Below are 26,009 nucleotides of genomic sequence, written 5' to 3' on the forward strand. Positions count from 1 at the left end.
GGCAGATGGAAGTTAAGTAAATGTAGTGTTACATATAGGAAGTAGAAATATTAGATATAAATATACAGTGGGGTGTGTTGAGTTAGAAAGTGCATGAGAAAGTGTATGAGAAGGACTTGGGCATTCTGGTAGACTCATGCACTTGTGAGGCCACACCTTGGGTATTATATACAGTTTTCTCCACCATATTGTGTGAAGGATGTGAATGCGTTGGAGAGAGTTCAGAGAATGGCAATGAGACTCTCTGCAGGGTATGAGCTGGAACAAAGATTGAAAGAATTTAATCTGTTTTGCTTAAATAGAATTAGAGGAGGCACGATAGAGGTGTTCAAAAATCATTAAAGGTATAAGAAAGGAGGATGCCAGCTTCCACCTCATAATTAATCCTGTATCAAGGACAGGGGAGCATAGGTGGAGACTGGCTAAAGAGAAATCTCAGACTAACATCAGGAAACATTTCTTTACACAGAGAGTTGTGGACACATGGAACAAACTACCTAAGTGGTGTAGTACCTTAGAGACTTTCCAATCTAAACTTAATAGTTATTTCATCACACTATGTGGATAGGAATTTGGCAAACTTTGTTGGGTAGAATGGCCTGTTCCTGTCAAAAACTTTCTACTGTTCTAATGTACCTACTAGGTACAGTGAAAAACTTTGTGAAAACTTTGTTTTGCATATTATCCGCACAGAACATTTCACAAATTTACAATGAGGTAGTAGAAAGGGGAAAGCTTAAAATCTTGGAATTTAGATTTCAAGATTAGAGCGATCATAACAGATGAAATGAATAGGTCCGTTGAAAGTATTTTCAGTTTTCATTTCAGATTCTCTTTTTTTAATTTTTAAGAAAGGTACGTGTCCCTGGATGGGTAGGGATTAAAGGCTACTGCATCTTCGGCGGCTGAACGGGAAGATGGCGTTAAGTTTTGGGTGTTGCGAGACGATAAAGATATTACCGTCAACGTGTTTGGTAAGGAGCAACACCAAAGGGCTGGGAGCTCTCCACCGCGAGTGCTATAACTGCAAAGAGGCGACTCCGCCAGTAAGAAGGGATTGGCGTGAGGATCTACAGTTTTAGGAATGCAGCGCAATGAACCACCGGTTCAGGCTTCTGGCTTCCTTGAAAGCCGGCGGAGCCAGCGCCGAGTAGCCGGCCGCCCGAGCTGACAGTGATTGGCAAGCGGGGAGCGCCTATCGTGAGCGGAGCCGTCCAATGGGCGTGGGGGAAAGCGGAAGGGGCGTGTCGACGGGAACAATACTCGCGCGTCGGGGAGGAGCCGCGCGGACTGGCGAGCGAGGCGGCTGGGTGACGGCAGTGGTCGGCTGGCCGGTCCGGGAGGCCCTTCTACCCCCGTACACCAGGTAAGCGGGCACCTCGACCCCGGCCAAACACGGGCGCTGAAGGGGGCAGTTTACGGGAGCGGGGCTGCTGCCGCCGCCGCCGCCGCCGCCGAGCGACACGGCCCGGCTTCCCCGGACGGAAGGGGGACTCTACCTCCGGGAGTCCCAGTTCAGGGGGTGGCCGAGGGTGGAGGCGGGAAGGCCCCGTAGGAAAAAGGTTAACGATCTGCTTCTGCGGAGGCGAAAGGGGCAACTTCGCGGGTGGTGGTGGTGGGGGAACCGCCCACGTTCCCTATTTCGGGAAATGCAAAGCGGGTTGAGTATTTTAATCGTGCCCGTTCAGTAATCTTAATAAATAATCTAGTTATCCTGTTAATAAACTATTATTTTATTGAACTTTTCTCCAAGATTGCTTATAAACAGTCTTTACATCAGTAAAAATCGTTCTTAATTTGATTTTAAAAAATAGTTACAATGAAATAAACTAATACCCCATTCTGCAAGCTTACGCCAACCACGTATCTACATTAATACGGTCCATATGGATTGTTATGCGGAGCCTCGGCTTACTGTATGCAGTTGACCGTAAGGCCGCTGATAGCCTTTCTTTAAGCAACTTATCTTTCTGTGAGATGCAGTACATTATAAACCGATTTGGTGGTTTTTTTCGCAGTATTGTGTTTGGAATACACAAATGCGTTTTGCAAGTTTTTAGAAGCTTAATAGCTCTCACTGTTGCAGCTACAGTTATAATTGATCTCCAATGCTGTTTGCTTGTCCCGTACGCCAATCTGACAAAAAGAAATAAATCGCTTTAAAACTAGATTTGAGCAAGCAAGTCGTGCCCAACTTTTTAACGTCCTCATCCACACGTCTCAAATATACTTTTTATGCTCCCAAAAGGTACAGTGCATTGAACTTTTGAGGTTCGTTTGAGTAATCAGATCCACATGGTACAATGCCCAGGGAGACTCCCATTTCCAGTTTGCACTTTTCTTCAAAGCAGAAACAAACTGCAGATGTCGGAAATCTGAAATAAAATAACTATACTGGTAATCGTCAGATGACAATTCCGTTCCTGTCTCCATGGATACTGACTTAACTGCTGTGTATTTCTTAATTTTCTTTTTCTACTTAAGGACTTCATAGTGGAAAAATTGCTATTCAAGATATTGTTTATACATTATTTGTTGCATGTTTACTCAGCATGAACTAATTGTAAACGAAGTCGATAGTTTGATAAATGATTGGCTGTCTAAAGCTTTTCAGAGTTTTAGATTTTGTCGTGGTAATTTTGTGCAGAAATTTATTGGATTGCCTTTATCTTCAGTTTAACTGATGAACTGTCACGATTGAGCTTTTTTTCCACACTGATCTTGTTCTTTGTTCCTTGTTTGCATGGATGATCAAAACTACTGACACTGGCTTTGTGTTTTTTAATGTTTTTATGTAGGTAGCATCAAATTTCTGTCTGGTATGTTAGGTGTTGCAGTTGGAATAATACCCCATGTTAAACTTGGCTTTGGGGTCAAGTATTACACCAAGGGATTCACAAAATGTCTCAAAAATTAGCATTACTTCAAATTTGGTAGTGATATGAAGCCGCTATCATGTAATTTTGTAATGCTACAGATGGTTCCTTACTTCAGTGCCAATATAGCTCTGGCAATTTGTTCCCCTTTTAATAACTGACCAACCTCAAGCTATTAATATAAAGTTCGATCTTATATTAAACTCGGTTGTAAATTAGTTCTGCATTTTCTGGACCATATTCAAATGCATAATATTCAATTCTTCATTTGGATCAGCTAACTTTATATGAATTTATGAGTGGGCTGTTATCATTTAATCCTTGTTTAAGAAGCGTTATATTAACTTCTATTAACAAAACATTCGTCTTTCCTTTTAGGTTATAGCCAGTCAGAAAGTCAATTATCAGTGGATGCAAATTGATGTTTTCGGGATATAGTGGATGGAGCATTAAAAGATACTTTGAATAATTCACCTCAGGAATCTTTAAAGGATCTGCTGATGCCATTGAGTAGTACTAAGTAGTAGCATTTCTTTTGAAGAACAGCATTACTAATCTTCGGAAATGCTAAGAGTAGTTTCAGGGACTTTTGATTAAGCAAGCAACTATTAATAAATACTTCATTTGGAGAATCCATTTTCACTTGAAGAACATCCGTACTTTTTGAATTTCATCTCCTGATGTCTACATAAAGGGCAAAACATCTTGCATGTTTTGCATTAATAACAAGAGAGAAAATGAGTGCTGATGGCTATCAGTATAGAGCTTTGTACGAATACAAAAAAGAGCGTGAAGAAGACATTGATTTGCATACTGGTGATATCCTGATTGTCACCAAAAGTACTCTGTTAGCCCTGGGTTTCAGCGAGGGAGATGAGACAAGACCAGAGGAGATTGGCTGGCTCACGGGCATAAATGAAACCACGCAAGAAAGGGGTGACTTTCCAGGAACCTATGTAGAGTTTTATGGTCGCAGGAAAATTTCTCCGCCGACACCCAAGCCACGTCCTCCCAGGCCGTTGCCTGTGGCTCCAAATCCATCAAGACCGGAAGATGCTGAGCAACAAGGTCAGTCTTTTCAGTAATACTTGGGATACAAGATACAATCTGGGAAGGATTGGTGTGGGTTGAGGGGTTGGAGCTTGTATCCAAACTCCAGTGATACAGTAATGCATATAGTAGTAAGGCACATAGTTTTAGAAAAAGAATATTTCCACAGATTAATTTGTGCCTAATATAATGGAAAGTTGAAGAAGCAATAACAAATTCTGTTGGCTAAATTTAAAAATCTGGCTTGCTTCTGCTTTTTAACAGGATATTTACACATTAATCTGTAGGTTCATGAAAATGACTTTTTGAGTCTGTTAACTGATTGGGGAAAATGCCTGCATAAATTTAGTTTGTCTCTCATCTGAAGGTTTTAAATTCTGCTGGGGTAGAATTAGTTGAATACCAGCAGACAGTAAGTAATTGGAACTAACAACAGTCTTACAACATTTGACAAATGCTAAGGATGTTCCCTCTGGTTGAGAAGTCTGGAACCAGAGGCCTCTATTTCAAATTAAGAGATAAACTATTGGGATTGCAAAGAATGGCCAATGCTTTGAATCTTCTACTTTGGGGTTTTGTAAAGGCTGTCTCATTTAAAACAAGTTGGTAGATAAGGAATCATGGGGTTTCAGGAAGATGGACATGTTCTTGATGAATCATGGCGAATAGTCAGATTGAAATGGCCAACTCATGTAATTTATATGTACAATGTTAGGTGACATTTTTAAAACCTGTTAAAGTCCTGTAAATCTTGAGGGTATGAATTTAGCTTTAACAGCTTGTTGAGAATAAGAACAGTTATATTGTTCAGTCTGCCCTTTGAGACCAATGAGTTGCACTCCCTGCCTTGTATTAGTTGGCTGAGGACAGTATCACTCACTCACACGTGCAGAGTTGAGGAAAGGAGGAAATAGCAAAAGTCTGAGAGAAATTAAAAATGTTACTGAGCAAATTTTCATTCTTTCAGACTCAAAGAATGGTAAAAATGCTGCTACTTTTCCTACATTTCTCACAAAATAGAGAACCTCCATTGATTAACTTAGTGTGTTATGCTTTTGATCTCAGTCACGCAGTGTTATTCTTGTGTAATTGATAGAATGTACCACTGGTAGGTTAAATTTCTAGTCTTGTTTATGCATCCTACAGGAATCCTTGTAGATTCCATTGGTGAATATGATGGCTTCAGCCCACTAAACCACCTACACCCTGCCTTGCATCTTTACTGTCCTAGACACCCCCACTTTGTGGGGGAAGATTGGAGAAGAGAAAATAGATTCTGATCGTCCAGCCCTATCTACCAGCCTCAATTTTATATACTTTTATGTAATGACCTCTCAGTCTTCTCTGCTGCAGAGAAAATAAATCCTCTCTACCCATTCTGTTCGTAAAACTGAAATGCTCCAATCTAGACGGCATCCTGGTGAATGTTTCCTGCACCCTGTACAGTGTGCTTGCATCCTTCCTATAATGTGGCAACCAGAACTGCATATACAACTCCAGATTTGGCATAACTAATGTTTAATGAAGTTGAGCCACCTTCACTGCCTGTCTACTTGTATAGCCAGTTTCAGGGGTCTATGGATTTGTACCCCCCCCCCCCCCCAAGTCCCTCTTTGTCAATACATTCTAGGCCCCAATTATTTCTACTTTAGATTACAAAGTACATCTCTTCATACTTGCTGGGATTAAATTCTGTCTGTTATCAGTCCAGCTGACTAATATAACACTGTAGCCTAGGGCAATCCTCTTTGTTATCTACTACGCCATAATCGTGTTACAGCAAAATATTCCAGTTTCAACACAGGAATTGCTAAAGGGACTGGATCAGTCAGACAGCATCTAAATGGACAGCTGACATTTTGGGACCTTTCATTTGGACTGAAAGATAGAGGGAAGATGATCCTGATGAGTCTCAGTCCAGAACACTGTCTGTTTTCCTCCATTGGTGTTGCCCAACGTGCTCAGTTCCTCTGTCTTGTGTTGCTCCATATTCCAACATCTGCAATCTTTAGTTTAGTTTCAAGTTCATTATTGTTGTCATACTTATACATACAGTGTATAAATGCCATGAAAACAAGCTTTTTGCAGATGCACGCAGTACATTACGAGGGCAAGATAAGTTGATGTAAACTTAGATTTACAAATTATGAGCAAAATAAGCAGACTTCTAGCGTAGTTATACCTCCTACCTTCACTTCCATGTAATTAATGTATTTTATACATGTTATGTGTCCCAGTGTAATTCCTTGTATACCTCTAATCAGAGACTTTCAATCAAAAAAATAACCTTCCATTGCTACCCTTTTCCTCTTATTACCAAGCTAAGTCAACCTTGAGAAATTTTGGGCCTTTTACCATCTATAATTTCCTGACTGACGGTGGTCGTGAGCCACCAACTTGAATCACTGCACACTGTTTGAGAATTCTGCAGTCTGGACCCAACAGTGAAGGGACAGCAATTGCAATGGTGTTTAACTAAAGGGAAATGTTTCCATATATTTTGAGATCTTGTCCTTCAAAGTGAGGCTAGAGGCTATAGGTTTTGGAGGTGCTGTTGGTGTAGTTTGGACAAGTACATGCAGAGGATGTTGTAGATGATGGGTACTGTAGCCACAGTGTAGCAGAGGGAATCATATTATCAATCTAGTACTAATCAAGCAGTCCGGTTTGATCTGGGAGGTGACAAATTTCATAAGAGTTGTTGGAGCAACTCAGTCCAGACTTGGACATTCTGGATGGTGGAAAGGATTTTTCATGTCCTGGAGTTAGTCACTCCCTCAGGGTATGCAGCTTCCTGGTTGCCCACCTAGCCACAGATTTTTTTTTCCTCTCATCTGTTTGAGGTTCTGGTTAGTTGTGATTTCCTTACTCCAGTTTCTTTCCTCTTCTCCCCACCAACCCCATGGTGAAGGTTGGGGATTTGGTGATGGTATTGCCATTGAACAACAAACACAATTTTTAGAGGTGGTGATTTCTGTTTTTGTAGCACAATCATTACTTGCCTGCCCATGCCTAAATGAAGCATAGACAGCTTCATTTTTGATGGGTTGCAAATGGAATTAACTGTGCAAACATCATTGAATATCCCCACTACTTTTGAAGGAATGAAGGTCATTGAAGCAGCTGAAGATATTTAGGTCAGGTATACTATCCTGAAGAACTTGAAGTAGTATGCTGGGCTGGGAAGATTGACCCCCAGCCACAACTATCTTCATTTTGGGGTTTGACCATTGGTTAGTTTTTTCCCCATTTGATGCCCAGTGATAATGTTACCAGGGCACCTTGATGTCACAAATGGAATCTTGATGTAAAGAACAGTCACTCAGTTTGGCAGTTTGGTTCTTCAGTCTGTTTGATCTGAGATTGTGATGCAATTTGGTGCCAATTAGTTCTGCCAAAATGGCATTAGGGAAGATTTTTGTAATAAGTGAGATGTCCTAAGTGAAGTCATTACTTAACCATTCCCCCATGTATTCTTTTAAACTCCTGGTATTTATAATATAAATTCATTCATCTGGAACACTTACCTCTTATCAATTGCAATTTCTTTTGCAACTGGAAGAATGAGGACTGAGTTACAAAGTTCTGCAGGCTTCGGAGAAGGTGAAAAGTTGATTCCTAGTTTGTAAGAAACCTCTTTCCTTTCAAATTATACATCTTCAACAAATAATGCCAGTCTGTTGTGCTAAAATTGGAATTACAACAAAGAACTGAAAACGTGCTTGAAAATTGTATACTTGGGGCCTGGTTTTAACCACAGCATTGGATCTTAACTGGAATATAACTTTTTCCAAAAATACTATTTGGTTAGCTAGGCTATAAGTGAATGTATACAAAATGCTGGAAATATATCTTAATGCAGCCTTGGTTGCTACTTTGAAAAGAGTGGATCCACTTAAGGTACCTATGGGTTAGATTTGGTTTGGCTTTCTTCAGTGTGTGGTAAGTTATATACAGAGGCAAGGCTCTATAGGTTTGATTAAGTTTTTGAAAATACTTTATGGAGACCAATGGCTGACTTTTGTTCATAAATGGCTTGAAGTTTTCAATTGTAATGACAGCCATCAGTGGAGTGTTATTTCTGTATCTATACCATAATACCCTGCCTTAATTATTAAACCTTCTGGTATGCTTACCTACATAAGCTTGGGCATTAAGTATGAGAGTTAAAATGTCATGTTGCAGCTGTGTAAAACATTGGTTTAAATTGTATTTGGAGTATTGTGTACAGTTCTGGTCACAACTACAGGAAGGACGTGGTAACAATTGAGAAAGTACAAAATAGATTAACCAGGAAGTTGCCTGAAATGGAGCATTGTGGTTACAAGGAGAGATTGGATAGGCTGGCTTTATTCTCACTGGAAGGTAGGAGGCTGTGATGACCTGAGGTTTATAAAATTGAGAGGCATAGATAGAATAGACCACTTTTCTTTTTGCAAGGACATAGTAGAGGGCATGGATTTAAGGTGAGAGAGAAGAGATTTAAAGGAGACCTGAGAGGTATGTTTTTCATAGTTGGAAGTATGAGCTGCCAGAGTATTGGAGGACAATTAAATGTATCTGCCTTTTTACACAGTAGGCAAATAGGATTAATGTAGGTAGACATCAAGGTCATATGGATCACTGGCATGTTATTTCTTGCTCCATAGAGTGTATATTTATGACTTATAAGCAACATTCACTTTTTTACAGTTGTGTGGGCCAACCATTGCCTAAGCAGGAAATGTTTGCATGGCCTGAAAACTGTGAAGCACTTTAAATTAAAATAATATAAGAAAATTCCAGCTGCATGACAACAGAGGCTACATGCACAGGAATATTTCAGTTACTGCACAATTGTGCACCTGCACAGCTTAGAGGGAATACTGCTTAAAGATGAAATGTTAGATTTCAGAATCTTGGCTGCAAGTCACTGCTCAATAATGTGAACCTTCTAAATTTTGGAGTTCCAGCCCTTCCAGATTGCTTTCTAATTTCTCTGCTGATCTTGATGTTCATAGTGGAAAACTTCTGCTCTGCAGAGTGGTACCGTCTTGCCCACTTCAATTTGTTGTCCCTGCAAGATCTGTATCTGTCATGTCTGGCTACTGTAGTCAGACAATGCTTTCCAGGAATCTCCAGTTGCATTAAAGAGTGACCTGTGGTTTCATCTAGCAAAGGCACAAAGTAATAGGAGGAGTGTTATAGAGGCTGTGGCTGCAGGACCTGAAATAGGACCTCTTATCTCACTGTGCAACTTGGGCTCCACCTAATGAGGCCATTAAGTTCCGCCTCACCCTGTAGACCCAAATTCACATCCAAGTCTGCATACTGCTTTAAATACGCGTCTATGGTAAATGCAGAACTGTTTGGATGGGGAAACCTCTTCCCCCAGGCCATAAGACAATCTCACAATAGTTTCATCACATATGAGGTGTCACATACCAGCAGTGTTACACTGGTTGCCTTTTAATTTGTATTGTATATGCACCTTATTATTTGTGGTAATATTGCTTTGTGTTTATATGTGTGAACTATATGTACTGTTGTGCATCTTGTTCCAGAGGAACATAGTTTCATTTGGCAGTATACGTGTATACAGTTGAATGACAATAAAACTGAGTTTAAAATTGGTACTGGCAAGTAAGTCTTTCACTTCAAAGTATTTTGGAGCACTTTTTGAAAATCTGGTACAGGCATAATGGGTACTAAGATTCATTTGAATTACTATCCTACCACCACTTCCCTCCTAGTTGTTACTTCGTTAGAGATGGGCACTTGTATATGAATTGTTAGCACAGGAAGGATGCAGAGGGAGGAAATGCATTCAGCTTCCTGATACAGGGCAGTGGGAATTGTTGGCTTTCTGAAAGGAAGGTGTGAACAGTTAGCTGATGTTTTATAAGGGAAGCTTAGTGTAGTTTTCTGAATGGCTTCAAAAAATAAAATGTGGTTTCTATAAGTGGCCTTTGGAAGTGGTTTGGATTGTAAACCTGTCCCTTTCCACTTAAACAATGTGTACCACTGCAACAGGACAATGTCAAATTTCCATCCTTTGACAGGCCCTCTCCATCCTGCCACTTCAGTTCTCAGCACAAATTTTACACACTCATTATAAAGATAATAAGATATAAGATTATAAGATATAAGATTATAGACGAGGAATGTTTTTTACATTAAAAACTTGTGTACTGTCAAATGCTGACAAGCTTTCAACCTATGCCATATTGATTTAGAACAAAACACAAGCAGTTGTTAAAATCAGAAGTGAAGTTGCGATCAACACTGCAACACTAATTAGTATTTCTTAAATTCCAAGCCACCAGGTCTGTTGCCCATTTAAAATTCAAGCCTTCATCACAAAAGAATCTTTTAATATAACATGTGCATCTATTTAATCTTTTTTTTAAAAAGGTTAAAAGATAAGAGGCCTGGCTACTTCCCTCTACCTCTCAAGATTGCCATCTTAATCCACTAGAAACAGATTCCTTCCTGTCCTTTATTCTTGGCAATTATTTTGAAATTGCAGTCTCTGCTTATTGATCAATGGTAGAAACAATTTTTCTCTTTTTTTTAATGTGTCCTCTTGGGCTATGTTTTGTACTCTTAAGTTTCTTTATCTCCACATATTGGCAATGAAATATTTTTGACCAGTCTCTTGCATGTTCTTCAAGATTTAGATGCTCTTGAGCTTGCATGGATTTGTACATCTTTCTCCAGTTTTAGTCCTATTCAGTAACAAAACTAGCTATTTAATCCACAGTACTGCGACAAAATGTTCCATTTTCTTTTAACTTAGTGTAAAGGCATTTGTTTTTGAGTTTCTCCTCAGTCCTGCAGTGACTCTGCATTGATTTCCTCATCTAACAAAATGTATAATAAACCTTGTCCTTTAAAAGCATTTGCATATGTGGGGCGTGGTTGGTTAAGCTTTGGGTTGTGCATGATGAGATTTCATTTAAATCTTGATCTTCTATGATCTCTTTAGTTGGTGTCCTGGTGATCAGATGTTTTAAGTGTCAATAATGTAGAAGCTGTACATTTAGTGAGGTACCTAAACTGTTCTCAGTGCTATCTGGACTTCATTACATTGTAAGATTTAAACTTTGTACTCTCATGCCCTGTTTGTAATATGCAAAGCACTGTAAGCCTTTAACAAATTGCATTTGCCGGTTAGGGTGGTACTGTAGCGGTGTGCTACACGCAGCGCTAAAATTACGACACGGAGTCGGTAACTGCAGTCGAAGGAAAAAACTTTATTCGAAAACTTCAGCCTCACTTTTAAGCCTCCCCCAACCGGCCCCCCATGGCGCAGAGGCTCCAAAGCTCTGTGCTCGCAAACCCCCGTAGGCTATCTAATTGTGAGTCGGTTCGGATACGCCAGGAAATGGGTCGCCACATAACCCCCCCCCCAGAACCGGCGATACACCCCCCAATGTCCACAGTCTGGGCCAGAACCTGCTTGGGAGGTCGGCCTCTGCGCCGAGGCGCCGGGTCCACATGGGCCGGTTTGAGGCGGTCCACCGTGAAAACCTCCTCTTTCCCCCCAACGTCCAGCACAAACGTGGACCTGTTGTTCCGGAGCACCATAAACGGCTCCTCGTATGGCCGCTGCAGCAGCGGCCGATGCCCGCCCCTTCGTACAAACACAAACTTACAGTTCTGTAGGTCTTTGGGTACGCAGGTCGGGTGCCGCCCGTGCTGTGAAGTGGGTATGGGAGCCAGGTTACCGAGCTTCTCGCGTAGTCTGCCCAGGACTGCTGCGGGTTCTTCCTCTTGCCCCCTTGGGGCTGGTAGGAACTCCCCGGGGACGACCAGGGGCGCGCCGTATACCAACTCAGCCGACGAGGCGTGCAGGTCGTCCTTGGGCACTGTGCGGATGCCGAGTAGGACCCAGGGAAGCTCGTCCGCCCAGTTGGCTCCTCGCAGGCGGGCCATGAGGGCCGACTTCAGGTGACGGTGGAAACGCTCCACTAGCCCTTTCGACTGTGGGTGGTAGGCAGTTGTGTGGTGCAGCTGAGTCCCCAAAAGGCTGGCCATAGCTGACCACAGGCTGGAGGTGAACTGGGCGCCTCTGTCGGAGGTAATGTGGGCTGGTACACCAAAGCGAGATATCCAGGTGGCGATCAGGGCTCGGGCGCAAGATTCGGAGGTGGTGTCGGTGAGCGGGACCGCCTCTGCCCATCTTGTGAACCGGTCCACGATAGTCAGGAGGTGCCGCGCTCCACGCGACACTGACAGGGGGCCCACGATATCCACATGAATGTGGTCGAAACGCCGGTGGGTGGGATGGAACTGCTGCGGTGGGGCTTTGGTATGCCGCTGCACCTCGGCTGTCTGGCAGTGCATGCACGTTTTGGCCCATTCACTGACCTGTTTGCGGAGTCCGTGCCAAACGAACCTGCTGGAAACCATCCGGACAGTTGTCCGGATGGAGGGATGCGCCAAGTTATGAATGGAGTCGAAAACGCGGCGCTGCCATGCTGTCGGGACGACTGGACGGGGCTGGCTGGTGGCGACGTCACAGAGTAGGGTCCTCTCACTTGGGCCTACGGGGAGGTCCTGGAGCTGCAAACCGGAGACTGCGGTTCTGTAACTCGGAATCTCCTCATCCGCCTGCTGCGCCTCTGCCAGTGCCTCAAAGTCTACCCCTTGGGAAAGGGCATGAACAGTAGGGCGAGAGAGCACATCCGCCACGACATTGTCCTTACCCGAGACGTGCCGGACATCCGTCGTGTATTCAGAGATGTAGGACAGGTGGCGTTGCTGGCGGGACGACCAGGGGTCGGATGCTTTCGTAAACGCAAAGGTAAGCGGTTTGTGGTCCGTGAACGCGGTGAAGGGCCGACCTTTGAGGAAGTACCTGAAATGCCGGATTGCCAGGTAGAGCGCCAACAGTTCCCGGTCGAAAGCACTGTACTTAAGCTCGGGTGGTCGCAGGTGTTTGCTGAAAAACGCCAGGGGTTGCCAGCGACCTGCGATGAATTGCTCCAGCACCCCACCGACTGCCGTGTTTGATGCGTCCACTGTGAGGGCGGTAGGGGCGTCCATTCTGGGATGTACTAGCATTGCGGCGTCCGCCAAAGCTTCCTTCGTTTGAACGAAAGCGGCGGCGGACTCCTCGTCCCAGGTAATGTCCTTGCTCGGACTCGACATCAGGGCGAACAGGGGGCGCATGATCCGGGCAGCTGAAGGGAGGAAGCGGCGGTAGAAATTGACCATACCTACGAATTCCTGAAGGCCTTTGATCGTGGTGGGTCGGGGAAAGAGGCGGACCGCATCTACCTTAGCGGGCAGAGGGGTTGCCCTGTCTTTAGTAATCCTGTGGCCCAGGAAGTCAATGGTATCGAGTCCGAACTGGCATTTGGCGGGGTTGATTGTAAGACCGTACTCACTCAGTCGGGCACAGAGTTGACGGAGGTGGGACAGATGCTCCTGACGACTGCTGCTGGCTATGAGGATGTCATCCAAATAGATGAACGCGAAGTCCAGGTCCCGTCCCACTGCGTCCATTAACCGCTGGAACGTCTGTGCGGCATTCTTCAGGCTGAACGGCATGCGGAGGAACTCGAAAAGGCCGAAAGGGGTGATGAGAGCCGTTTTGGGGACGTCGTCAGGATGCATCGGGATTTGATGGTACCCTCGGACGAGGTCTACCTTGGAGAAGATCCGTGCGCCGTGCAGGTTTTCTGCAAAGTCCTGAATGTGCGGCACAGGGTAGCGGTCCGGTGTGGTAGCCTCGTTCAGCCTGCGGTAGTCGCCGCACGGTCTCCAGCCCCCCGTCGCTTTGGGCACCATGTGCAGGGGGGAAGCCCATGGGCTGTTTGACCGCCGGATGATCCCCAATTCCTCCATCCTCTGGAACTTCTTCGCCAGTCGGAGCTTGTCCGGGGGAAGCCGCCGAGCACGGGCGTGGAGGGGTGGTCCCTGGGTCGGGATGTGGTGCTGTACGCTGTGCCTGGGCATGGCCGCTGTGAACTGCGGTGCCAGAACCGATGGGAACTCCGCCAGGACCCTAGTGAAGTCGTTGTCGGACAGCGTGATGGAGCCGAGGTGAGGGGCTGGCAACTGGGCTGCACCCAGGGAGAACGTCTGAAAGGTCTCGGCGTGTACCAGTCTCTTCCTGGGCAGGTCGACCAGTAGGCTGTGAGCCCGCAAAAAATCCGCACCCAGAAGCGGTTGGGCTACGGCGGCCAGTGTGAAATCCCACGTGAACTGGCTGGAGCCGAACTGTAGCTGCACCTGACGGGTGCCATAGGTCCTTACTGTGCTGCCATTCACGGCCCACAGGGGGGGACCCGGTGTCCTGCTGCGGGTGTCGTAACTCGTCGGAGGTAAAACGCTGATCTCAGCCCCAGTATCGACCAAAAACCGGCGTCCCGACCTTCTATCCCACACATACAGGAGGCTATCCCGATGGCCAGCCGCCGTAGCCATCAGCGGCGGCTGGCCCTGGCGTTTCCCAAGAACTTGCAGGGCGGGCGACAACGGCGGGCTTCTGCGCCCCACCGCTGGTGGTAGAAGCACCAGTGTTCATTGGGCCGGGGGTTGGCAGGCTCTGCGGCCGGGCCTGGACTGCTTTGCTGCCGGGAGCGTGGCTGGGAGATCCGTGCGATGGACGCCCCGCTCACCTTTTTGGCGTTCCACAGCAAGTCCGCCCTGGCTGCCACCTTCCGGGGGTCACTGAAATCCGCGTCGGATAGCAGCAGGCGTATGTCCTCGGGCAGCTGCTCCAGGAATGCCTGCTCAAACATGAGGCATGTGTGTCCGTCGGCCAGAGACAACATCTCATTCATTAAAGCCGATGGAGGTCTGTCGCCCAAGCCATCCAGGTGCAGTAAACGGGCAGCCCGCTCGCGCCATGAGAGTCCGAAAGTCCTGAGGCGCAGGGCTTTGAATTCCGTGTACTTGCCGTCTGCCGGGGGCGACTGTACGAACTCCGCGACCTGGGCCGCTGTGTCCTGGTCGAGGGAGCTCACCACATAGTAGTAGCGGGTGTCTTCTGAGGTGATCTGGCGAACGTGGAATTGGGCTTCGGCTTGCTGGAACCATAGGTCCGGGCGCTGTGTCCAGAAACCCGGCAGTTTCAACGAAACCACATGAACAGAGGCGGCGTCGGTCATTTCTGGTCCAAAAATCGTTTGGACCGTCGGGGTCACCAATTGTAGCGGTGTGCTACACGCAGCGCTAAAATTACAACACGGAGTCGGTAACTGCAGTTGAAGGAAAAAACTTTATTCGAAAACTTCAGCCTCACTTTTAAGCCTCCCCCAACCGGCCCCCCATGGCGCAGAGGCTCCAAAGCTCTGTGCTCGCAAACCCCCGTAGGCTATCTAATTGTGAGTCGGTTCGGATGCGCCAGGAAATGGGTCGCCACAGTACCTTATTTTGTACAGAGTCATGGAGCTGGAAACTGCACCAGCCATTGCTAGCTCATTTCCATGAGGTCAGGGTTAACCATAGATGTTGCATCCCAGATCCCATCTGTCTGCATGGTACTCAAGCCAGGACAGTACAATATAGAGAGCAAGCCAAGTAGCAGCCCCACCCCCCCACCCCCAGTTTACGCAGCTAATAAATCGATACAGTTTGGTATCAGTCACATCACAGGAGCTGCCAGTCAGTGTTGAACTCAACATACCCCTGCCTTAGCTTCAGATTTTTCCTTGAGGTGTACTCCCAAAGCCTTCTCCATGAGTCATTATAGCCACATGGCAGCAGAGGTTTGAGATCAGAGTTTTCTTTCTAGATGAGCTGCCAACCACAGGTGACAATCTCCACCTGCCCAAAATTTAGTTTATGTAGTGTAGTCACATATGTGTAAATCTTGATAAAGATGAATGGTGCATTTTTTCACATTTGATTAATAGTAATGGTTTAACTGATTTGCATGTTAAATGTAATTTTAAATATGAAATTCAAATTTAATCTTAACTGCATTTCAAGTGTTTCTTAAAGATCCCTGAGGTGGTCTGGGGTTTTGGGTTCCAAGCTATCCTATTCTAATGTGTAGATCCCTCTGCTTCACAAATGGTTGAGGTGACAGCACCTCATGGGGGCTATGTGACCACAAGATGTTGATGTAATATCAGGATGGGATGGGAGGTCTCAGATAGGGCTGGAGCCCATGTGTATGTATGTTTCCCTCTTCCTGAATACTTGAATTGAGCTCATGTTCCTTTCTCTTCAAAATGCATGAGCATGTCCTTCGAAATATTCCCTGCCTGTTCCTCTAGTCCACAAGTCAACCGTGTTTTCCCTCTGTAACATTATTCCCTGCCTTGGCCCATCTGAATCCATGTTTGTTAACTCTAGGCTTAATAATTTCACTCTTGGCTGTCTTCCATCATGCTTTAAAAAATTGAGGTGTATAGAAAATCCGTTGCTTGTATCTTGCCACTCATCAAATCCTATTCATCCATCTCCTTGGTGGCTGCTGAATTGCATAGGGGCATTGTTTAAATAGGCGGCAATTTTCAAAGTCTCTAACTTGTTTACGAATCTCAACGTGTTCTTTCCTCTAAATGAATAATCCCCTTAACGTTCCTAGGAGGAATCAGATCAGAAGTGCTGAAAATACTTAACAGGCCAGGCACACTTGTGGAGAGAGATGACATTCTGAGAGGGTTGGGTTCAGTTCAGTCATTCCTGAACTTATTCCCTTCGTTTATAGACATGTTTGGCTGTTGGGCACACTGCTCATGAGTTGCCTCCTGAAGTATTTCCACCTTTTTCCCCGCACGGATTTTAATTTTTTTAAAGAAAAACTTGTATTTCAATATTTGGATCATCTGTTCTAATGTCTTGCTATTACTTTTGTTTACAAAGAATGTCAGAAGAGCACAATCAATGTTTTGTTCCTTTTAAAGGCATTCTGTAAATATTTATGAGCACAATCAATGTTTTGTTCCTTTTAAAGGCATTCTGTAAATATTTATTAATGTTATAGACTTTGCATTTTGTTAGATCTCCAGCTGTCGTCTTATCTGTAGGTATATTTACACTGAAATCCTGAATCAGGATGTTTTCATTGCTAGATACTCGTCGAATTGTTTTGGAAACAGTTGGATGTTGCATTGGGAAAATAGAGATGCTGCCTAATAGACTACTTTAAGACTTAATAACTTGACTTGAATATTTGAATAATTTGACTAAAATAAGACTTGTTTCTTCTCACTTCATACCTCTATGATTGTTGTTCTTGCTGTTCTTTAGAAACTAAGAAATTAATTCTCTTATTACAAATATTCTGAGAAGACTGAATTTCAATTGAATAACCAAAATCATTTCAACTTTAATCTTGTAGCATATTATTTTGGTTTCTTGAATACATTTTTAGAGGCCTTGAGTGATTATTATGGAATCTCTTTAAATGCTGAGTCTAATGTTCTGAGTCTAAAATAAACATGATAGGGAGTGTTAACATTGTTACAACAGGGCAAGAAGATGAAATTTGTTTTGCACTTCCAGCTGTACGCAAAAGTAAAGGTTCCTTGTGGCAAACTCCTTGGCATTGTTTGTGTTGAGGCAGCAAATTCATTAAGTGAAAATCACCTACCCTTTAATCAAAGTAGAGGGGATGGGTTATGTTAGTAGGAGGGCAGCTCCCTAGCAGAGGATTTGCATCTTGAAATTTCTTTACATATAAGCTCTTAAAAGCAAGATCCTTAATATATAATAATGTGGTGTTGAGTGACAACTAGAATTTTTTTATACTTAACGTCATAAGCACCTATATTATGTACAGAAACATTTTGTACTACAAGATTGTTGGTAATTGGGCTTCCAATTAGTGAATGTTCAGCACTGCTGTAATTCGGAGCATCAACCAAGCATGGAGTTGTTGCTAACTGCTAGTGTTCTTCTGACTCTCCTTATTTGATAACACGATTTTTTGTTAATTTAATAATTTTTACTGGGTCACTGTCAGCACTTGCCTTTTATAAGGCATTTTGTGTACATGTTATCATGCTCTATTTAAAAAAAATGCGTATGTACAACCCTCAGTCAAAGATGGATGATTCTACTCAAATTTTGTGGACTATTGGGTAGGAACTGTAGAATCTTGCACAGATGAACCAGGCAGTGGCTGATAGAGGGGGTTGTTTATGAGGTGGCTTGCTGTTTTTCTTTATGCAGAGTTTCTGTTCGCCATTGCTACGTGGATCAAGGTTCTCAATGTTAAATTGAAAATTCCTGCCCCACTTTAGACATAGGGGTAGTTGAGAGTTTTACATTTCAATGACTTGGATCTGTTTTTCTGTCTGACCTATGTCATCCTGGGACAAAACTTGGGAGAATCATTTGCTGAAATGTGACTGTTAGGAGTCCTGCAAAGGAGTTTCTCTCTTAAAGCAAAATTCATTAGATGTTGAAAATGTGCAGCAAATTGTCAGATTCTGTGGAGAGAAGATGGAATTTGTTTCAGATTGACATTCTATTGGAACTGAAAACATTTGTAAAATAGATTTAATTTTCAAGTGAAGGGTGAAGATGGAGGGAATAAAATGAATATCTGTTATAGACGCCAAGAAAGGACAGATGATACAGGTCAGTGGCCTTTCAGGGAAAGAACTAAACATTTTTCATCAATCAGGATTCATAAATTCTGTATTCAGAATTTTCAGTCTTGTCCCTCTTTCCCTTGTCTTCACAATTTTGAAAGAACTTCTCATGACAGATTCTCCTTCCACAAGTTAAGCCTGCTCTGCTGGGTACATCTAGCAGTTTCTCTTTGAATTAGGGTGCAATAATGCACGTACCTTTGCTGAATAAATCAGTTAATGTTGTGATTTCTTCTGCAGTTTCATTTGATTCAACTTTGTGCTTCTCAGCTTTCTATACTGAGTAAATCTGGTGGATTTCCTGTAATGTTCATGTGTTGTGCTCTGTATTCACCTTGGTTTATTTAACACGAACAGGTTTATTTCAATTTAAAAAATAATTGGCATCTTGCACAGAAATGCCAATTGTCACTAATTATTGGCTTGTTTATATTGCCCAATTAAAATCTTTTTTTGAAAAGCTTTCCCAATGCTTTAGAAAGCTTTGGCAAGTTACAGCAATTAAAAGTTTAAATACAGGAAATTGTGATTCTCTCTTTGATTTGCAAATCAATTTTAAAATAAGTGCTTATGAAGATTGGGGAGCTGAAAATACTTGTTCTTCTAAGTTATTAGTTTTAAAAACTGATTTTTTTTCTCTCTGAATTGTACTATTTTGGAGTTCCACTTGTGCAATTGTCAGGTTATTTAGCAAAAATTCTGATCTGACTTTTAACCTACACTGTTCAAGAAAGTAGACTTATTTCAATTAACACTACCTATAAAGAATCAAGGTATGATTTGTGATAATGTTCCACTGAACTGCTGTATGAGCTTACTTTAACTATCAAAGCCATTTTGCTTTTTACAAGGGGATGTAGTCTGAATAGCCACATCCTGAAGTCAAACTTAGAAATTGCTAACTCCTGTCCTGGGAGGGAGCTGGGGGTTGGTTTTCTTTTAAATGAACATTTAAAGGCAGGTCATATTTAATACTGTACTTTCATTGTTTCAATGTACAAATATTAAAACTTTAACTTCTAGCCTGCTTGGACATGGAATTAAGATGTGATGAAAAAATGCTCAAGATTGTCAGTTCAAATTTGCTTCCTGCAAATTGTGAATCTGAATTTAATTAATTTTGTAAATGGGCTAGTAATCCTACTCCAATCATAATCAAACAATCTGTTTGACCAGAGTGTAAATCTCATTTGTAACTATGGTCACCAATTTTCTTAATATTGATATCACTTTGATATCACAAGGGAAAGAGGGACAAGAAGACTGAAAATTCTGAGTACAGAATTTATGAATCCTGATTGATGAAAAATGTTTAGTTCTTTCCCTGAAAGGCCATTGACCTGTATCATCTGTCCTTTCTTGGCGCCTTTAACAGATATTCATGTGTGTGATAGCCTTTAGCAATTTCTTAGTGTCACGTTGTACTGTTGAATTGTCTGACACTGACTTTTAAGTCTAATCTTGATTATATTTATTGAGATGTCCTACCATAAGCAACTAAATTGTAATACTCCCTATGAGCACGTCATTTAATGAGTTAATATTTGTAAATCAAAGAATGGTAGTGAGTGCTGAAAATGGACACCGGTGTTTTGTATAATGCAATTTTATACAATAAGGCTACTATGATAATTATTACACTCATTTGGCATGTTGGTGCAATTCAAAATCTGATTTTAAAGTTGAGGCAAATTGGAGCTGGAGGAAAATTTTCTATATTCTGCAAAACTAGTATTGTTTTTGATCACATTCGCTACTGGGCTATTAGAATAGTTTGATTAATGCAAGTTCACTTTATGGGATTTACAAAAAATTCAAAAGAAATGAAAATAATCACTTATGGTATTTGTGGTGGTGGGTGGGAGTGGAGGAGAAATATATAAACATGGAATGTGTACAGAAAGTGGAATTGGATTACCTAAGGCGAGGATTGCAGGCTGCAGCAGGACACATAAGTGGTTCTGTTTGAACTAGGCAGCTTTGATACTTGTACAGCATTTTTTATCAGATGATAAGTCCAATTCTGTTACATTACAATAGTTACTTTCACTCGCAATGCAGTCAGAATTCCCTTGCCCAAATTTTGCATATCCTTGGGGAACAGTACTGTTTGAACCGCTGGTTGGTGTTGTTTTTCCACAGGGTGGGGGTGTTACTGCTGGGTCCTGGTGCTCTCAGAGATGTTAACAAAATTTTGAGATTTATAGATTGGGCTGTAGTTCATATTGCCATCTTTCAGTTCTGATTTGTGTTCTCACCCATTCTTTATTGCCAGTTGGCGGGCCGGGGGTGTGGGTGATCTGTTACTTTTTGTGCGGGGGAGGGGGGTTGCGAGTTCTTGATTCTTTTCGTGTGGGGGAGGGGATTTGATGTCTTTTTTCATTACTTCTATAGTTTTCTGTATTATGGTTATTTGGAAAAGACAAATCTGGGTTGTATTTTGCATACGTACTTTGATAATGAACCTTTTGAACCATTGACCATCCTTCCTATAGAGACACTTCCATTTGGGATTCAATGGGGTGATAAAAGGTTTGCCTTACAGAAAGTTGCAATGCAGGCATTTTATTTGAAGAATGCAATTCCTCTGTAATAGGGGTGGGGTACACTATGTATAGAAGGAAACTGCAAAAACAAGATCTAATATCAGTTTCTTGGACTTTGCTTTCATTTTCTCCTCAGATCGATGATAGAGTTCTCTGGTCATTTTCACCACACCAGCCTTGCATTTTACAAATTGTACTTACTTTACATTGCCTTCAATGACATTTCCCCACCAGATGTTGTGGACCTGTCCCATTCATCCCTTTTCAGTAGTCCAAAAGGAAAATTCACTATGCAACTCTCTGATCTGCTCTTACCAGCTGCTTCCCTTCAGGGTACTTTGAATTGCACACATCTGCAGCAGGTGTCACACCTGTCCTTTTACCTCACAGCATTCTTTTGAGATGCAGCAACACTTCAGATCTAGTCAACTGCATGCAATCAATGTTCACAATGTGCTGCTTTAATTGGAGAAACCGGATGCAGATTGTGTGACTGTTTTGCAGACTACTTGTGGCACAACCTTTGATACTGTCACATTCCCCCTCTGACCTATCAACCTGTGGTCTCTGCCCTGTTGTATTGAGATTCACTGTAAGTTTGTGAAACATCACCTGGTATATCTGGTTGTCTCAACACAACCTTGTCTCTGTATCAAATACAACAGTTGTATGGAATTCTGTTTATAGCAGAGTTTGATCTCTGATATTGACTGTTCTCTTTCTCCCCCCCCCCCCACCCCTTTAGCATGATTCTGTTTGTATTTCAGGTATTCCAAATGTATGTATTTTGATTTGTTTTCATCAAAATCATTAGTTGGCATAGAATAGGATATTCTGAGGATGTGAATGATTTAGTATGATTGTATGTACTTTATGCTTACTTTGGAATTCACTTCAATCTAGCATTTGTGGAAATAATCATTGGCTGTGTTTGCATACAGTAATTTTATCATTTGTTACTAGCTGCTCAGTAATGGAGACTGATCTTGAAGTAATCCTCACTCTGATAAATAATGTATATCAATAATTTTAATGTTTTTGCTGTATAAATTCTGTCCTATTACCTTTGTGTAAACCATGCTTTGTTCATGCTGTTCTGTGCTTTAAAATGGAAAAAGAATTGAAGTAGTTTATTGGTTATACTGTACCAGAAGGAAACAAGACTGCAAAGAAATGTTCATTGTATTTGATATGCTTTGATAATGGTTTGAGTTTGACTGAAAATGAAGAGCTGTTCAGAGATTCAACTGCCTTACTTTTCTGAAAGTAGCATCATTGATCTTTTTCAAGGGATATAAAGTTTTGAAAGCTTTAGATAATACGCTGCATTGTTGAGATATTCTGATGCACTCTTGACTAGACCTCTGAAATGAAGAGAAATGGGTGCTGCGGGCCATTTCTGTTGGAGTTTAAAGATACATCTGTTGGAAATTGAAATCTTAAGGGCTTGCCAAAATACTAGTTTCAATAAACAGCCTAAATAGTTTCTTTCTGCCTTAAGCAGAAAAGTGACTTCAGCTTGAGATGTAACAGAATAGAGGACATGGTTTGCAATTATGTGGCCCTCTATTCAATCCTCGTCTTATTCTAGAGGTATGAGTAGTTATTAACATGGCATAATGAAGAACTTGTGCAGCAGATTGTCATTATCTGGAATGTAATCCCTTAAAGGATGGTGAAAGTTGAAGTATTAAATTAAGTCTTAAAGGTTGATCAAAGTGGATATTATTTTAAAATGAAACTTTTCTATATTGGAATCAGTGGCAGTTGGCATTGGGCAGTTGGTTAATGCTGAAGTTCACAGTAAGTAATTCAGTTAATTTTATTTGCACGAAGTGAAGCTTTACTCATTGGAAAAGTTGTATGTCTGTGGCTGCACTTCTCTAACATGACTTGTATTCTTTGATTTTTATGTTCCCATCTGTGACAGATTGGTCCCTTTTGCAAGGGTGTGTATTCTGCATTGTTTTCATATGTGGAAAAAATAGTATGTAATGATGGGGTATGTAACAATAACTTAAATTACAATTATTAGGAAAGAAAATAGCTTGTTTCCCCTATTTCATTTTTGAGTTTTTAATTTTGTTATCTTCAGTAGTTCAAGAAGGTGGCCTAGATGACCAATACACTATATTGTTTTAAAAGTATGAAATATGAAATGAAAATCTGTAGCCTATTCCTGTGTTTTTGGTGTGTTTTGACACTTTGGAAATCTCCACTGCATAAGTATTCTTTGAAGCTAGGGTATCCAAAGAGTAAGCTGTGGAGATCATTTCAAAATCCATGGCCAAATCAGTGATTTAGAAATGTTATGTTTGTATTGCAGAAGTAATGAAGTACATTGCTTCTGCTGGAATTGAGGAAATGGAAATCTTCACTTGCAACTTGGCTTGCTATGCCACATGGTTTCCATGGTGAACATATTTTGGATAACTTCAATGATGTGCTGCATTATCAGTTTTCATTTTGTCTGTTAAATTTCTCCTAAGCCTGTTTGCATTGAGCTGTTGCTTGAAATAAAACTGCAAATAAAGAATCTGAATTTATCTCCCATTAAGTCAGGTCAAACTGTTATCTTAAGGCAAGATTTAAACATCTCAATTCTGAACTGCTTATTCTCAGGGTGTGACAGGCTAAGTCCAAGAAAAGGTTGGGTGGGGAGTGGGGAAGTAATACTTGATGTTCTTCCAGACTGGATTATATTTCTTAAGCCCAGCTGAAAAATTCAATGAGTTCTGCTGCTAATGCAGACTTGACAAACTACAGCCAAACCCATATAAAACTTAGTTCTGCTGCAACTCTAATCCATTTCTCAGCACAGAACTTTGGGTGAAGAAGTGAAGAATGTGTGGAAATGACTTGCTGGAATGTTTCTGAAGATGAGGGATAACCCCTGGATAGGGATTAGACACAGAACGGCATTGGTGAAAAATATTTTTTTAGCCATCTTTTTTCTTTTTTGTTGCTTGCTTTTTACCCCTGATTTAGTTGCTAGAATTTCCTAGCCAGCATGGTCGAGCCTTTAGATTATAGACCACTAACTTGATCATTAAGTTCCTATACCATACTGCAGCAATTTTCTTAGAGAAAAATGCTCATGGAGCTGGCACTTGTGTTCATTTCTGACCACGGCATCTGTAGAATATCTTTAAAGCTAGAATTTTAGAGTAAACAACTAGTGGAATTCTAGAAATGGAACTTCATGATATGATATCATCTGATTGGGTTGTGGCCTCTATGAAAATACAAAGGACGAGCAAAAGATGCATTCAACAGAATGTTTTGAGAGAGAAAATGAATGTCTTCTGAATTAGTGAGTTGTCTGGGTTGTTTCTGAACAGAAAAATTGAAGAATGTTAACACATTGTGTTAAAGCATAAAATAATGAGACCCCTTGAGCAGAAACTTCCCGTTGAAAAGGGTCACTTTTAATTGGCAAGCAAATGTAGAAAGGATTTGGACAGTGGAAGATCAAGGATTGGTGAATGGGCAAAATGACTAGTAACTGCTATAAATGCCTTCCATACTAAACTATTATTAATCCTGCTTTCAATTTGTTTAATGTATAACAACATTACAATGTTACTTTTGTAGAGGACACATGCTCTTTTTGAAATACTTTGATCAGTGATCAATGTCCTCTATGAAATATTGCTTAGAGTGCAAACATGGAACAAGCTATACAGAATTAAAGGGCAGTTGTTTTCCCCATCTTGCCAGTCTTGGGTAGCTTGGGAGTATTATTTATTTTAATTGATTTGGAACAGTGTTGGGGGGGGGGGTGGTGGAGGAATAATTTCCCAGGGCAGGGATTCCCAACCTGGATTTCATGGACCCCCACGGTTAATGTTAGGCTCACTGGCATGAAAAAAGATTGGGAACTCCTGTCCTAGAGAGCCTACCAATTTTTAGTTGATGACCTAATTTGTCACCATTAAATCAAGTGCTTCTTCTCACCCCTTGCATAATACAGAATTTGTGAACTGTTTTTTGCAATTGTTCCATTATTCAGTCAGCATTTGGGGTGCTATCTAACCTGATTCTTGCCTAATTTATTTGTAAATGCTTCCCTTTGCTGGTGTTCAAAGTTCTTTAATGCACTAATGAAAATCCAGCTACCCAAAAAGGACTTGACTCCATACTTGCTATATGCATGGTATAAATGCTTATGGGCTTTTGCTAGCTTTTGGAACATGGCCTTTTGACCTTTCGTACCACACTTCCCCAAAGAAACAGTTGGAATGCAGAAGGCTGAATTTGTTCCAATTTTTGTGTAACTGTGTGTAAACATTTAGTCTAACATTGACACTGCTTTGCTGGGGAGAGTTGCCTTTAAATTATTGTTCCCTATCACTTCGTGATGGAAGTAATTTTCTTTAAAATGGTGCAATGATTATTAATAACAGTTTATAACTAATGAGATGTTAAAATAACATTTCATCTCTACTGTCTTAGATTTTGCAGAAAAGTCATTTTTTATTTTCACTCACTCACTCACTCACTCACTCACTCACTCACTCACTCACTCACTCACTCACTCACTCACTCACTCACTCACTCACTCACTCACTCACTCACTCACTCACTCACTCACTCACTCACTCACTCACTCACTCACTCACTCACTCACTCACTCACTCACTCACTCACTCACTCACTCACTCACTCACTCACTCACTCACTCACTCACTCACTCACTCACTCACTCACTCACTCACTCACTCTTGAAGTGTAACCACAAGCTGTATGGCTTCATTCCATTTCTAGTGAAAGATGGATATCTAGCATTGACTAATATTTTCTGATTGCAGATGCTGAATGGTAAGCATCTCCAGCAGAATAGTATTTTTTTTTAATCCCTTAATACGAGTACAAAGAGACAGCAGATGCTGAAAATCTGAAACAATACGTCCAAAATGCTAGAAGAGCTCGGCCTCAAATGTGACTGTTTATTTCCCTTCATGGATGCTGCCTGACCTGCTAAGACCATCCAG

General features: G+C 41.9%; 1 protein-coding gene across 1 annotated transcript in view; it reads left to right on the forward strand.

Moving 5' to 3' along the window:
• The first annotated feature begins 1,233 nt into the window (after positions 1-1,233).
• The window catches only part of pik3r1 (phosphoinositide-3-kinase, regulatory subunit 1 (alpha)), a 72,052-nt gene continuing 47,276 nt past the window's right edge, over positions 1,234-26,009 (forward strand). The window contains exons 1-2 of the mRNA XM_059974445.1: positions 1,234-1,366; positions 3,255-3,944. Of these exons, the coding sequence (XP_059830428.1) occupies positions 3,614-3,944 (331 nt within the window). The 5' untranslated portion in view covers positions 1,234-1,366; positions 3,255-3,613. The remainder of the gene's footprint in view (positions 1,367-3,254; positions 3,945-26,009) is intronic.

This window comes from Hypanus sabinus, chromosome 7 (assembly GCF_030144855.1).
Source record: "Hypanus sabinus isolate sHypSab1 chromosome 7, sHypSab1.hap1, whole genome shotgun sequence".
In the NCBI taxonomy this organism is placed as follows: domain Eukaryota; kingdom Metazoa; phylum Chordata; class Chondrichthyes; order Myliobatiformes; family Dasyatidae; genus Hypanus; species Hypanus sabinus.